Source organism: Grammomys surdaster, unplaced genomic scaffold (assembly GCF_004785775.1).
Source record: "Grammomys surdaster isolate TR1022 unplaced genomic scaffold, NIH_TR_1.0 125357, whole genome shotgun sequence".
NCBI classification, from domain to species: domain Eukaryota; kingdom Metazoa; phylum Chordata; class Mammalia; order Rodentia; family Muridae; genus Grammomys; species Grammomys surdaster.
Genome location: NW_021620229.1, coordinates 1,248,173 through 1,263,179, shown reverse-complemented (window position 1 = coordinate 1,263,179; position 15,007 = coordinate 1,248,173). Strand labels below are relative to the sequence as shown.

General features: G+C 45.9%; 1 protein-coding gene across 3 annotated transcripts in view; it reads right to left on the bottom strand.

The window, feature by feature from the left end:
* Positions 1-15,007, bottom strand: part of Spata13 (spermatogenesis associated 13) — a 126,732-nt gene that overhangs the window by 40,284 nt on the left and 71,441 nt on the right. For all 3 annotated transcript variants that reach the window (XM_028785868.1, XM_028785869.1, XM_028785870.1), the window contains one exon: positions 14,265-14,409. In XM_028785868.1, coding sequence (XP_028641701.1) covers positions 14,265-14,409 — 145 coding nt within the window. The remainder of the gene's footprint in view (positions 1-14,264; positions 14,410-15,007) is intronic.

Here is a 15,007-nt window from a genome sequence, read left to right as displayed (position 1 = left end):
TTCTTTGTTAATGTCGTAGATGTATACAATGTATCTTCCCTATATGTACTTGGGGCAGGGTCTTATATTGTGGAGTATAGTCTCAGACTCTGTAGCCAAGGATATCCTCGAATCCCTGATCTCCTGGTTCTAGTTCCCATGTGCTAGGTTACAGGTGTGTACTACCATGCCCCCATTTTTTAAAAAAGAAGTTTCTTTGAAGCCACAGGACATTTAAAGCCTAACTTATAAACAAACAAAACAAAAGAGAAAGGAAGAAAATGACACTCAAGTGAAACAGATGGAGAAACAAACAAAACTAAAGGCCGGGGCCTAGCCCTGGCCTCTATCCTAGGCCCCTTGAGTACAGCTTGGTGTTCCTTCGCAGCTACAGGATGCAGAAGATGGTAGCACCACAAAACAAAATAAATCAGTCCAACTCAGAAAGTCTCAGAAGAGCCAGGGCACTTCCAGAGTTGATAACAGAAAGGCCTTCACAGCAGGTCAGACAGCAGTTCCTAAAAGTTCCAAACTTACCAACTGATGATAAAAAACAATCTGAAACCAGTGCCAGGCACCATGCTGTGCCAGGCAGGTACATCTCTGTCAGTTTCAGGCCAACCAGGGCTGCAACACCCTGCCTCAAAAAAACACAACAACCCAAACACTGAGCCAGTACGAAGGTGTTCTTACAACTGATACCAGCTCCTAATTAGAGAAAAGAAAATAAATATGTTCATAAATCTTTGTGCTTCTGAGTGAGGTGTACATTTCACTATCAAATGAGAAAGTCTGGGAGTCCCTGTGTTTACTCGATTGAATTTTCAAACTATTGGCCCTTAAACACTTGGGAAGGACCCGGTACATTTTCTTACTTAGATAAACCAAGCTTTAATCTGGGAAGTAAGTGTTCAGCAGATGATGCAAACAAGGGAGGCACTGGGCAGATGCTTAGCAGCTGCGTGGGGGCAGGGCCAAGTGGGCGGGGGGCGGGGCCCAGGGAGAGGCGGGACAGGGAGGCAACAGCAGAAGCCCCAAAGGGAATGACAATGTTTTCAGATCCGTCAGTGTCCACTAGTTGGGTGGCTCTCATCTCATAGGGCTTCTAGAAGGCTAAGCCTAAGCATCCCTGCTGGGCACCCCAAGGTTTCTGCTCCCTGCAGCTTGGGAGGAGGTCCAAGCCATACTGAAGACGCTGGTCAGAAGCCACGCCCAGAAGCACTTCGACCCATCCACAGCGTCCACATAGAAAGACAGCACTGGAGCTCCCCGGTACCTCTTCTGACCATCCTCCTGGCCCTAGCAAACGCTCCTGGCAAGTTTTTCCACATTGGTAATAATGGGGAAACCGTTGTGTCAATTTTATGAAAAGTAGCACGTTTTTCTGTGGTAGAAGGCACTGCCATTTCTTCTTTTAGGGCAGAACATTTCTTTAAAACGGCTCCCAAAGGCTGGAGAGTCGCCTAGGTGGTTAGCCAGCGGAACCCCAAAGGGAATGCTAGTGTTTTCAGATCCCCTAAGTGCCCACCGGTTGGGTGACTTTCATCCCTTGGGCCCCTACACTGTACTGCTCATGCCAAGGACCTGATCTGATGCTAAGGGACTATGTCCCAAGGCGCAGAACTGCTTCCCCAGAACTCTACTTTTAAGAGGCCACAATGCCTTTGGCCTCTTAGGGTACCTGTAATCATGTGCATATACCAATATGCATATGTGCATATACACACAGGCACATGTGCATATACACACATACCTGTGTGTATATATACACTTGTGCATATACACACATACCTGTGTGTATATATACACTTGTGCATATACACATACACATACACAAAATGAAAAGAAAATCAAGAAAAAAATTTAAAAACAGTTCTTACACGTTCTTCTTTTTATGTTCTCTTTTTAAATCATTGAGAAATATGAGCTACGCAGCTGTAATTCCAGTGCTCAGAAGGGAGAAGCTAGAAGGTTGCCTTAAATCCCAGGCCAGCCTGTCCTACATGATGAGTTCCAGGCTAGCTGGGCTCCAGAGATGCTGCCTCAAAAATTTAAACCAACCAACCAACCAACCAAACAAACAAACAAACAAAAGAAAACAGAAATTTATGTTGAGAATGTAACTCTTAGTCTCCCTGCTTAGTTCTATCTTTGTATTGGTTTTGTAGACCACTGTAAAAACAGTGACCAATTTCATCTATACTACTTTCACTGTTTGAAATAGGCCCCCACAGAACTCAGTGTAGTCTCGAACTCCTGTTCTCTTAGCGTGTGTGTGTGTGTGTGTGTGTGTGTGTGTGTGTGTGTGTGAGTTTCTGTATGTGGTTACTGCCCCAACTTTACTTGACTTCTTCCTAACAGCCGAACATGGCATTTAGAAAACTTCAGAGCAGGTCTTCAAAGCTCCATCCTTCACCCTCGTCATTGGCTGTGCTGGTGCACCTCACAGACAGTTGGCCAGCTCTTTCCACATATGCCTTGGGCTGATGTCTAGCCCCCTTGGACGCTCAAATCCCTAAACCAGAAGTTATACACATCCTCTCCCAGATTTGAGTCATTCCTAGCTGACTTGCAACAGTGTAAACACAGTGTGAAAGGATGTCACGCTGGGTTATCTGCAGAGCAATGAGGGCAATGTTTATATTCATCTACTGAGTTTCTGCATTTTTTCTTCCAAATATTTTTATCTGAGATTGGTTCTGTAAGTGTGGATCACACAGGTAAGGAAGGACAGCTATGATCTTACCCACGTATCCTTTGTAAATAAAGTTGTTCTTTATCTGTAGCATGTCTCGAAAGCACTGGAGTTGAAGGGCTGGACATGGCTCAGTGGTACAGCTATGGGATAGACAAGGCCCTGGTTTGGAACCCGGGCAGGGGTGGCAGCAGGCGACGACTGAAATCGCAGTTGGTTCTATTTGTCTGGTGATGACGACGTTGCTAGAAACACATGGTCTTCTGAGGAAGACTGACAGGTCCAGCATGGCACACTAGGAATCTGGACTAAGTTGATTTGATGCTCTTTTCTAACTTGGAGTGATGATAGTCACTCTCTCTCTCTCTCTCTCTCTCTCTCTCTCTCTCTCTCTCTCTCTCTCTCTCTCTCCCCCCTCTCTCTCTCCCTCTCTCTCTCAAATACACACACACACACACACACACAATTAAGTAATGAGCAATTACTGGAGTATGTTATAAGGATTTTATAAAGCCATAAAAAGTCAATTCACAGTGGGTGTGTGACTCACACCTGTAATTCCAGCAATTGGGATGTTAAAGCAGGAAGATCGTTGTCAATCTGAGGGCAATCTGAGCTATATAATTGAGGAGCCCTGGGCTACAGAGAGAGGCCTATCTCAGCAGGTACACACACTTGCCATCAAGCCTGACAACCCGAGTTCAATCCCTGGCACTCACACAGACAAGAGAGAAAACACTCCTACAAGTTGTCCTCCAGCCTCCCTACCTATTCACACACAATTAATTAATGACAACTAATTGATTTTTTTTTGGTTGGAAAAGCAATCCCAGCATGATGGCATGTACCTACAATCCCAGCACTTGGGTGCAGCAGCAGACCTGGCGAGAGGACTTGAGAACCGCTCTCAAAACAAAACACCCTAAAAGAAAACCAAACATTGTACTCACCTCCAGGAGAGATGGCTTTCCTCTAGTTGCTATTATTGTACCTGAGCAGCTCATCACTCTCCCCATCCACTGTGACGTCTTGTTATTACTAACAAGCAGTGCTTTAACACACCGTACTGATTAACTGAAGCTTTACTGACTTACTTAAAGTGACCTGGGGATAGAGCCCCCCTGTTAAGCAAGTGTCCCACTAAATTACACTAAAGTACTTTTTAAAACTGTAATAGGGCTGACGTGATGGTCCAGTGGTTAAAAGCTCGGAATGCTCTCTCAGAAGACGGGAGTCTGGTTCTCAGCAATCACATCAGTAGCTCACAAATGCCTGTGACTCAGGAAAACCCCCTGGCCTCCTCAGGCACGGCACTCACATGTAACCCTCTCCCACATATACACATCATAATTGAGAATAAGGTATTTTTTAAATAAGGGGAGGGGGTATGCAGCACCGTCTGGCTTTAAATTCTCAACCCTTCTACCTCAGTCTTCTAAGTGCTGGGATCACAAGGGTGGTCTGCCATGCTCAGCCTAGATATGATTTCATGTGTGTGAGATGTATATTATATACATGTTTGTATGTGTATGAATGTGTGAGTGTGTGTGTGTGTGTATTTGTGTATGTGTCTGTGTGTTTAAAGTAGGAGGGCTGTGAAGGTCAGGCACATGGCTATATCTTAGCAATTAGGACTCTGAGGCAAGATGAAGTTAAATTTAAGGCCTGTCCAGGATACACAGTGAGTTCAAGGCTAGCCTAGGATATAGAGGGAATATCTTGTGTATTGTATGGATGCATCACCTGTCAATTACAAAAGCCTGTGGCCTATGGTTTATGCAGGAAATAGGGGTGGGACATCCAGGAGAGAAAAAAAGATCCTGGGATAGAGCCAGGGCAGGAAGATTCACCAGGAAGATGTGACGAGATGACGAATGGTACTGAGCACAGGTAAGCAGCCATGTGGCAGAATGTAAGTTAAAATAAATGGGTTATCTCTAGTTATATCTAATCAGAGTAGACCCTAGCTGTATGGTCAAGGTATTTGTAAATATATTTTGAGTCTGAGTCTTATTTCCAGGAACGTGGGACTGGGAGGCAGAACTAGGAATAATTTCTACACTAGAAAACTTAGGGAGCCACTCAAAGTGAAAACTAATTACTTAATTAAAGGGTTGGAAATGCCAGTCACTGACAGAACACTGCCTAAGTAGCATGCTCAAGACCTTGGGACCTATCCCCAGAACCTAGATAGGGTGGTTTCACTATTGGCCCACACTAGCCTTAAATTCCTTAAATTCATACCTTAGCTTCCTGAATGCTCAGTTACAGGATTGCACTACCACACCCAGCTGCCCACAGCATTTTTACCAATGGGCTTTTATAAAGTCACTGGTAAGTGCCAATGTGACTATCAGCCTTCCTCAGTTATCACCAACACCACACCCAAGTTATAGAAAGGCGGTTCTCAGGACTGCCCACAAGGCTTTCCTTCACACACAGATTTAAGACTGCTATCTAACCAGATAGCACAGCACACCACTGCAAACTCGAGAAGAAAGACCATTTCACTAAGAAAGCACAGATGTTTCTTTCCTTCTTCTAAGATGTACTTATTATGTATACAGTGTTCTGCCTGCCTATATGCCTGCATGCCAGAAAAGGGCACCAGATCCCATTACAGATGGTTGTGAGCCACTATGTGGTTGCTGGGAATTGGACTCAGGATCCCTGAGCCATCACTCCAGCTCTATACAGATAGATGTTTCTTAAAGAAAAAGAAAGGAAGAGTGAAAGTGAGTTAGCTGAGTGTGGTCGTTCACAGTTATAATCCCAGCACTTGAGAGGCAGACAGAAGAATCCTGAGTTTGAGATCAGCTTAGGTTCAAATAAACCATGTCTCACAACAATAGCAACAACAGAGAAGAGAAAAGTGGAATAATAAACATTCGCATCTCCAGATCTTGAGGAAACTGCTGTTTTCTTTTTTCCTTGGTGACTGGGATGAAGCCCAGGACTTCACACACCCTAAGTATGTTCTACCACTGAGCATGGATACCTCTGCTTCTGAAGATTTTGACAACACCCAACTAGAGAAGAGGAAATAACCTTTTAGGCATTCACAGAGGCTGAGTAATCACCAGTATTTCTCAGATTTTATCTCAGCGATTTCTCATCAACTTTTCTGGAGTATATAAAAACAAAGCTTTTATTTAACTTTATAGATAAAATATATATGTATATATACATATATATACATATATATACATATATATGCATATACATATATATGCATATAAGTATATATGCATATACATATATACAATTACTTAACGCAGGAGCTGCTGGGGGACAGCTCAATCGGTAAAATTCTTAACTTGGAAGCCTTGGGACCTGAGTCAGATCCCAGACCCTTGTAAAGAATTCACAGAGCTGCATGGCTGTATGCTCGAGACTGAGAGAGATGGGCATAGGCGGGTCCTTGGGGCTGGCTGGCCAGCAAGCTTCTACTCCTTTATAAACTGTCTCAGAAACCAACAAATAAAAACAAGGTGGAAGACTGCTGAATAATGATTCTTGTATACACAAACACACACACACACACACACAGAGGGGGGAGGGAGAGGGAGAGTGCACACACATTCACCATTCACACATTTTACATACACAACCTTAAATAACTGCAGGACTGTAAACAAGCTTCCTGATTATCTTTTGCTCGTCACACTGTTGTCGTCGCTCTCCAACACTTCCACCAAAGGGAAGCTGTGTCTGGAAGTTAACTACTAATCTTACTTAGAAGGCATTTAGTGCCCCAACCCTCCCACAAGAGCTGATACAGTCACTGCTCCAGCTAACAAAACTAATGATTGATATTGTCACACTTCAGTTCCTATGAAAGTGTCCCGATTTGGCTCCTAAAATAATCTTTAAATTTTTTTGTTTGTTTTAATTTAATCTTTATTTTAGGTGTATGGGTGTCTGGCCTCCATGTGTCTCTCTGCACCTTGTATATGCAGTGCCTGTGGAAGCCAGAAGAGGGCCTTGGATCCCTCAGGGCAGGAGTTACAGACAGTTGTGAGCCATTGTGTGGCGCTGGGGATGGAACTCATATCCTCTAGAAAGGCAATGAATGCTCTTAACCTGTGAGCCATCTCTTAGCCCCAATCTTTTAAAAATTTGTTTTGGGCTTCTTCAGACAGGTCTCACTGTGTAGCTCAGTATGGCACTGAACTCACTAGTCTCCTGCCTCTGCCTCTTCAGTGCTGGATTATAGGTTAGGGGTTAGGGTTAGGGTTATGCTGCTGTTATGTCTAGCCTCAAAATGATCTTTTTAATTAAGTGGTTTGCTGATATCAATGTTCTCACATACACTATTAATGAATGTAACTTTGATTAACTAGTTGCATCTATTTGGGTAATATCTGTATTCAACCCATAGGCTCATAAAGCTGGGAGTCAGTTCAGAACATTGCTGGTTTGTGTGCCAAACACCTCTGTGGTAGTCAGAATGAGAAACGTCCCTGATGGACTCAGGTATATGAATACTTGGTCCTCATTAGGTGGTACTGTTTAGAGAGGAGGTGCAGCCTTGCTGGAGGAAGTACATCACTGGGAGGTGAACTTTGAGAGTTCAGAGCCTTTCCACAGTTTCTGTTCACTGTGTCATGCTATTGAGGGCCCAATTGCTATTGAAGGTATGTTCTTACTGTCATGCCCCTCCTCTTTCTGCTATGACGGAATCATAGCCGTAAGTTGCTGTTGGTCTTGGTATTTGATCTCAGAAACAGAAGAGTAACTAAAACAGAACTTGGGACCAAGAATGGGATGGTTATACTTCGGAATTTTGAACTAGAAAAGCAGTTGCATGCAGCAGGCAGAGCTTGGTGGTCTATCCTCACAGGAGTGTGAGATCAAAGAGAACGGAGAGGCTCAGCTCAAGTGGTTTCAGAGAGCAGCAAGGACTTTAACAGCAATTGAGCTAGAGGCTGTTCATCTGATATTTTGGCAACAAATATGACTGCTTTCTACCCTTGTCCTAAGAATTTGCCTGAAGGTTAAATTTAAAAGTAATGGACTAATTTATCTGATCGAGAAAATTTCAAGACAACATAATGTAGAATCTGTGGTGTGGTCAGTATTAAGAATGCACATGCAGTCTATAAAGTAAGAGAGCAGTATGATAGAAATATGTGAGATGCAGTCTAGAGGGGGAAACACTAGCAAATTTAAGGTTTCCAGCAAGGCTCAAGCTAAAAGAGAGCTTGTAATTCTTATGGAGATTAGCTCCACCAAGGAGAGGCCTCAGGCTCCTCAATGGAATGAAGGGAAAGGTACCCCCAGGGCAAGACTGCTCCATCTGAAAGCTTCCAACCTCGGAAAGAGAAAGACCTAAACTGGTTTCCTGTTCCTAAAAAGGAACAATAAAGCAAAGCACCTGCCAACATGGTCTGAGGGGGCCAAGCTCTATCCCTAGCTGACAGGAACCTTACGGTGTTGCCCAAGTGGTACTGGATTTTGAGTCATGAAGAATGCAAGAGTGAAGGAGTGATAGAGTCTTCCTCCCCAGCTTCAGAGGGCCACTGAAGCCAGGCCGTGTGTGGCTGGGGCTCACTGCATGAAGTAACTGAGAGGGAAGGAGGCTGTGAGACGCCGTTGTGTGAAGCTGTGACGTCGAAGTCTAGGTTACAATGGATACGTCAAGATGTTGAAGACTATGAGACATCACCAAAGGAGAGCTGGACACAAGGGAAGGATTCTGCCTCAAAAGAGTATGCTACAGGCAGCAGAGTGAAGAGCCAAGTCATCCTATGCCGTCCAGGATCTCCCTCTACACCCTAATCCTCCTGGAATGGACATTTGTCTTCATGTAGGGTTTCTATTGCTGTGATAAAACATCATGACCAAAAGCAGCTTGAGGGTGGATGAAAGGGTTTATTTCACCTTACAGCTTTTAGTCCATCATCCAAGAAGTCATGGAAGGAACCTGGAAGCAGAAATGGGCACAGAGGCCATGGAGGGAAGCTGCTTACTGGCTTGTTCCTTATAGTTTGCTCAGCCTGCTTTCTTATACCATCTAGGACCACCAGCCCAGGGATGGCACTGCCTACAGTATCTCTTCTATAGCCATCACTAATCAAGAAAATACCTTACAGACTTGCCAGCAGGTGAATCTTATGGAGACATTTTCTCAATTCCTCTTCCCAGCTAGGTCTAGGTTTGTGTCAAACCTAGGTCAAGCTGGCAAAACTAACCAGCACAGAATGTACTTTCTGTGCTACTATATGTTGAAAGTATCTACTTTGCTTTTCAGTGTGTGTGCACGCGTGTGCGTGCGTGCATGTGTGCGTGCGTGCGTGATTACCTTGAAGCCAGGGGGTGGCGGCACATACCTTTAATCCCAGTACTCGGGAGGCAGGGGCATTGGATCTCTGTGTCGGAAGCCACCCTGGTCTACACAGTAAGTTCCAGGACAACCAAGGCTATACAGAGAAACCCTGTCTTGAAAACAAAAACAAAAACAACAACAACCAACCTCCCCCCACCCCCCGCCCAGAAAACAAAAAACAAAAAAAGAAAAACCTCTTGACTCCCAAAAAGACTTTGGACTTGGACTTGTAAACAGTGTTTAGACTAAAGCATTTTTTATTTGATATGATCATGAGTCTTACAGGGCCAGGTAGTGGAATGTGATGGTTAGACTGGATAATGTTCCTCCATAGGCTCGTGTACTTAAAGACTTGGTGCCCAGCTGGTCATACTATTTGGGAAGGTGGTGTAGCCTTGCTAGGGGAAATACATCATGGGCGAGGCCTGAGTTAACTGCCTTGCCCTAGTTCCAATTTGCTCTACTTTGTGTTTGAAAATCTGAGCTTCCTGCGCCTGCTGCCATGCATGCTGCATGCTGCTTGCTGCCATGCTTACCTTCAATCCCCAGTCTCCCACATCTGTCAGGTTGGACTCTTATTCCTCTAGAACAGTGAGCCATAATAAACTTCCATACATTGCTTATGTTATCACTGAATCATAAAAGTAACTAATAGAACATCTTAGCATCTTGAAAGAAAGGATCCCTAATTAGGCAGACAGAAGTAGGAAATTTGTCCAACAGGAGCCACAAGTCAGCGAGTGAGCGTGGTGGCAGGTTCTATAAGCTACAGACTGATAAGACATCTAGACCAGAGATGCCTTAGTTGCCATGGAGACCACAAATGCTATGCAAGTGAAGCAAGCACCTGTTGTGGGATGGTGAGTAGTTGGTGTCCTAGATAGGAAGGCCATTACATGACCCGTAAGTCTCTGGTTATGCCTTCCTGATCTTGGGGTCCCTAACAAAGTTGATGAGCACCTCCATTAAGGTTATCACTTGACTAGTGAAGCAGAAAATCTGTGCACCAGCCATTGTAAAAGGGAAACCCAGACCCCTGCATCCAGGGTTCCCCACAGAGCAGGTCATCTTTGCACAGACATTTTACTTAGTGAGTCATTTTGCTGTTGACAGGCTTCTATCATTTATCTCTACCCAGGATAGAGCAACTCTCAGTGGAAGACTCGCTTTTTAATTCTTTAGAGTGAACTTGGGAGCCAATGGTTTGACTGGATAGTTGGAGGAAGGAGAGCAGAGGGTGACTATGCCTTGGTGTGGTGCCACCGGTATGAATGACATAACAGAGGACCCTCAGACCTTGCAAAGTGAAATGCAAAAGATGCTACCTAATAACCATGTGGACGTGATGCTCACAATGCAGACATAGGCTAATAATTTTCTCTACTCATCTGGATGCATGGCTCAGTGGATTCAAGATGAAACAAAACACCCACCAGGCCGCAGTTGCAGAAAGGATACCCAGTCTGAGCTAGACCACAGGGCCTGCCCTCACCAGGGTTAATGATATGGTTCTCTGTAGGAACCAGACAGCTACTTGTGGAAAGCTGATTACAATAGACATTTTTATAACAGAAGCAGGGAGTGATTTGTCCTCACTGAAAAAGCCACTCTTGCTGGACACAGATTATTCATGGCCCTTCACTGGCCTCATCAGAGGCTCCTAGACAGCCATGGCATCTCCCAGATGCCACCTAGAACTTCCCAGTGACTGGCTCACTTCCAAGCCTGGAGACACACCCTGGTGCTGCCATGATACCCTGCAGGGGCACATGCTGTGAACCTGTGACTCATGTCACCCGGGGATGCTAAGCCACAGCCGGAAACCATGGGTAAACATAGAAGCAGCTACTCTCTTACTCTACAGCACACTTGCAAAACGTTTTCCTCCCAGAAGCACTGCTCTGTCGAAACTGAATTTTATCTCCAAGGGAAGTCCTTCCATGGGACATCGAAGCTCCAGCCACAGAGTCAGACAAAGCCAGAGCTAGTCATTTCAGCCTCCTCTTGCTTCAGGGAAATGAGCACCCATGGGAATTGTGGGTGGCCTTTGTGGTCACTGATACTGAGGATACTCAGTAGGAATCAGGGCAGCCTACATCTATCTTTCTTCTCTTCATTTGCCTTACTCCAAACTACTGTACGTGCTTTTTTCCTTTGCTCTCTCTGATTTTAATCTTTAATTTTTTATTCATCTTTAGGTTTTTGCTGAACAGCTCAGGCTAATCTGGAAATCACATCGAGGCCCAAGCTAACTTGGCTTCCTGAGATTACAGACTTGCACCACCACATAGGCCTAGCCATCCTTCCCTTCCAAAGCACAAACCAGGACCCAGGCTGAGAGGTAAAGGTATCTGCTGCCAAGCCTGACCACAAGTTTGATCTCCAAGACTCATGTGGTGAAAAGGGAGACTGGACTCATACAAGGTGTCCTTTGTCCGCCATATACACCCTATGGGACATTTGTGCCCACAGATGCACACACACACACACACACACACACACACACACACATACACATGTAAAGAGGTTTTGCTTTTGTTTTTTGTTTTGTTTTTCTAGACAGGATTTCTCTGTGTAGCCCTAGCTGTCCCTGAACTCGCTCTGTAGACCAGAGTGTCCTCAAGCTCAGCTCCACCTGCCTCTGCCTTTGTCTCTGCTTCCCAAGTGCTGGAAATAAAGGGGTGTCCTATCATGCCCAGCTTTGTTGTTATTGTTCTTAATTGGAAAACAAACTAGAACCCACCACTTTCCAATTGACAATGTCTCTATATTGTACTCAGAACCCCAGGTCCTCAGGACACGAGAGCCTTTCACTTAGCCACTACCTCTGACCACAGCGCCCTCTTCTGTCCATGTTTCCTGAGCTCAGTCACTCTGGTCTCCTTGTTGAACCTCAGCGGAGCATCTGCTGCTGCTCCAGGGGACCTCACTACCTCTCCCTCATTGCCCAGGTCACTCCTGCCCCTTCCTGTTCTCCACCACCCCTCCTCATTTCCTCACAAGCATCACTAGTGACATAGGAAATCCTACCAGGAAGACATTCAAATGCTGGAGTGTATAGTACCCCTCTGTATCCAAGGGCCCTTTGGATGACAAGCTCCTCTGTGGATACTCAAGCCCCTTTACTTAAAATAGCAACCTTAGTACATAACATACACCATCCTCTTGAGTACTTGAAATCATCTCTAGATGGCTCACAAAACTAGTACAGTGTAAGTAGCATGTGCACATTTGTTCAGGTGACTAGGTTATGAAAAGGCTGGGGCTGGAGCATGTGGCATGTGTGAGACCCTGGGTTCATGCTCAAGGGAGAGGAGCCTGGGCATGTTCAATGAAGATAGAACTCTTCTCGATATTTCCAGTGGGCTAACTCTGTAAATGGTGTAGGTACAGCACTGTGAGGTGACATGGTTTGGCCACCTTTCTGTCTTCTGCGTGGTGTCCCTGTCCTAATAAATAGTTCCCTGCTAATCATTCTCTCCCAGAGCTTTAAGGGATGGAGGGGCTCTGTCCTGTTCACTGCTCTCTCACACATAGCAGATGCTCACTACAGAGGGAGACAGGGAGGATGAGCAGACAAGGGAGGACCCTGTCAGGACCAATCTGTTCCTGATACCACTGGCTGCTATTCTGGGAGCGAGGCCTACCCTTCTCCTGTACTAACACTGATGGCAGGGGACTAAACACCTGCACAAATCCAGAGGTGAGTGGGGGCTGGACTCCCCCCCACTGTCCCGCCACCTACCATGAACAGGCCACTGAGCTCAAGCAGCTGGGGATTCCATCCTGGGAGCCTGCCTCTTACAAGTACAACAGGGGAGCAGGGCAGGCTAGTCTTTCCCCTTCTCCTGGTGGTACCACGTTCAACCTTCTGTAACACTGCTTCTTGTTCAGTGACTACGAGGAGCCATCCTAATATCATTGATGTTTTCCCTGGGAGTACTCAACATCTTCCTAACTCATCCCTTCCCCCCTTTTTTTCTTTTCTTTTTTTCTTCTTTTTTTGTCTTTCTAGATAAGACTTCTCTGTATAGCCCTGGCTGTCATAGAACTAGTCTATAGATCAGGCTATAAACTTAAAGATCTGTCTTTAAGTTTAAGTTTAAGTTTAAGTGCTGGGGTTAAAGGTATGTACCACCATACCATCTTTTTTTTTCCTTCCAATTCAGAGTCTCATGTAGCCCAAGTTAGCCCCAAACTCGCTATGTACCCGAGGAGGACTTTGAACTTCTGCTTTTCGTGCTTCCATCTCCCAAGTGCTGAGAATCCTGGCATGTGCCACTCTGCACCGTTTTATATTAGGGCCTGAGCTCAGGGCTTTGTGAATGCTGGGCCAGCACACCACCAAATGAATGACATATTTGTCATGCACCCCAGCACCCTTTTTTGTTTGTTTGTTTGTTTGAGACAAGGTTTCTCTGTGTAGCCCTGGCTGTCCTGGAACTCACTCTGTAGACCAGGCTGGCCTCAAACTCAGAAATCCACCTGCCTCTGCCTCCCAAGTGGGGAGATTAAAGGCATGCACCACCACTGCCCGGTGTCTGTTTTCTTTTAAAAATTAAAAAGAAAGTTACATAAATCACAAAGCAGGCTTCTTGGCTGTATGTGGAGGCTGAGGAGAAACCTTCTCCATTCCTAACAACCTAGTGTTTTCCATGTGTTTCTGGTCTTTGTTGGTATCTGAGCACGTGCAGGCACGATAGCAATCGGTACAATCACTGAAGCACTTTTGACTGAGCTGAACCCCCAGATGATGATGACATCCTTGCTCCAGACCCCTAATTGTGACCTAGATGGAAACACAGTCTTTTCAGGTAGCAAGTTAAGAGGAGGGCCTTGGGGCGGGGAGGGGGCCCACTTTAGTGAGACTGGTGTCCTTACAAAAAGGAGCCACATAGGTTTGAAGCAGGGTGGATGCCACAGAGTGTGCAGGTGGAGACAGGCTGCACAGGCCAGCCAGGCAGCCCTGAGGCTGGCAGAAGCTAGAAGAGGTCCAGCACTGCGTTCCTGCAGCCTGAAAACAACAAACAAAAACACCCTCTACACCAGAACCTTAGGTCTCTAGCCTTGTAGTCGGTTTACAGTGCATGGCTCTGCAGCAACTCAGTATAGGTGGAGACTGGAAAGGCATTTGAAATCCAGAGTAACTCAGATAACAACTGCCGCACTGCCCTGGCCGCAAGATAGGAAAAGTGCAGAATCCCCTGGTGCCTCCAGCTCCCTGGTCCCAGAGAAAAGACTCCAGGAAGCCCCAAGACTCACCATTGGATGTTTTCATCTGCCGTCGACGCCCCACGCGGTCCAGCCCGATGGGAGTGCTCTGGGAGAAGGTGAAGGGCCGGAGGCGGGCAGACACAGCCTTGTAGGGTGGAACTTGGTGTGCAGGCACAGGAGGCCTGGCTGCTGGCTGTGAAAGGAAGTGAGAAGCTGTGAGAAGGTGCCAGGAAGTCTCAGCTCCTGCGAGCCACAAAACATTTCTGTGTTCTCGCCCTGAAGCCACTGGCAGATGTGGAGTGTCTTCTTCAAACCCCGCCCGCAGTTGCAAGCTGTACCAAGATCAGTGGCAACAGGCTGTTCCCAAGTTCCAACAGCAGCCTCAAAGCTGGCTCTGTCACACTTCTTCCCACTTGTGAGAGACATGCCGGTGGGGAACAGAGAGAGAAGGAGAGGCCTCTGAGGGAGAGGAAGGCTGAGGCAGCAGCAGAGTTGTGAGTGACAGTTAGGAAAATACTGTGACCACAGTAGCATCTGAGGATGCAAGGGCTGGACCGCAGCACACAGGCACAGTCACAGATCTTCAGCCACTTTGCTTTTATTTAAAAAGAATTTATTTGGAGTGCTGGAGAGATGGCTCAAGAGTTAAGAGTGCTGGCTGTTCTACCAGAGGACCTAGATTAAATTCCTAGGACCCACATGGCAGCTCGCAACTATCTGTAACTCCAGTACTAGGGGATCTGACACCCTCACACAGACATACATGCAGGCAAAATACCAATGCACATAAA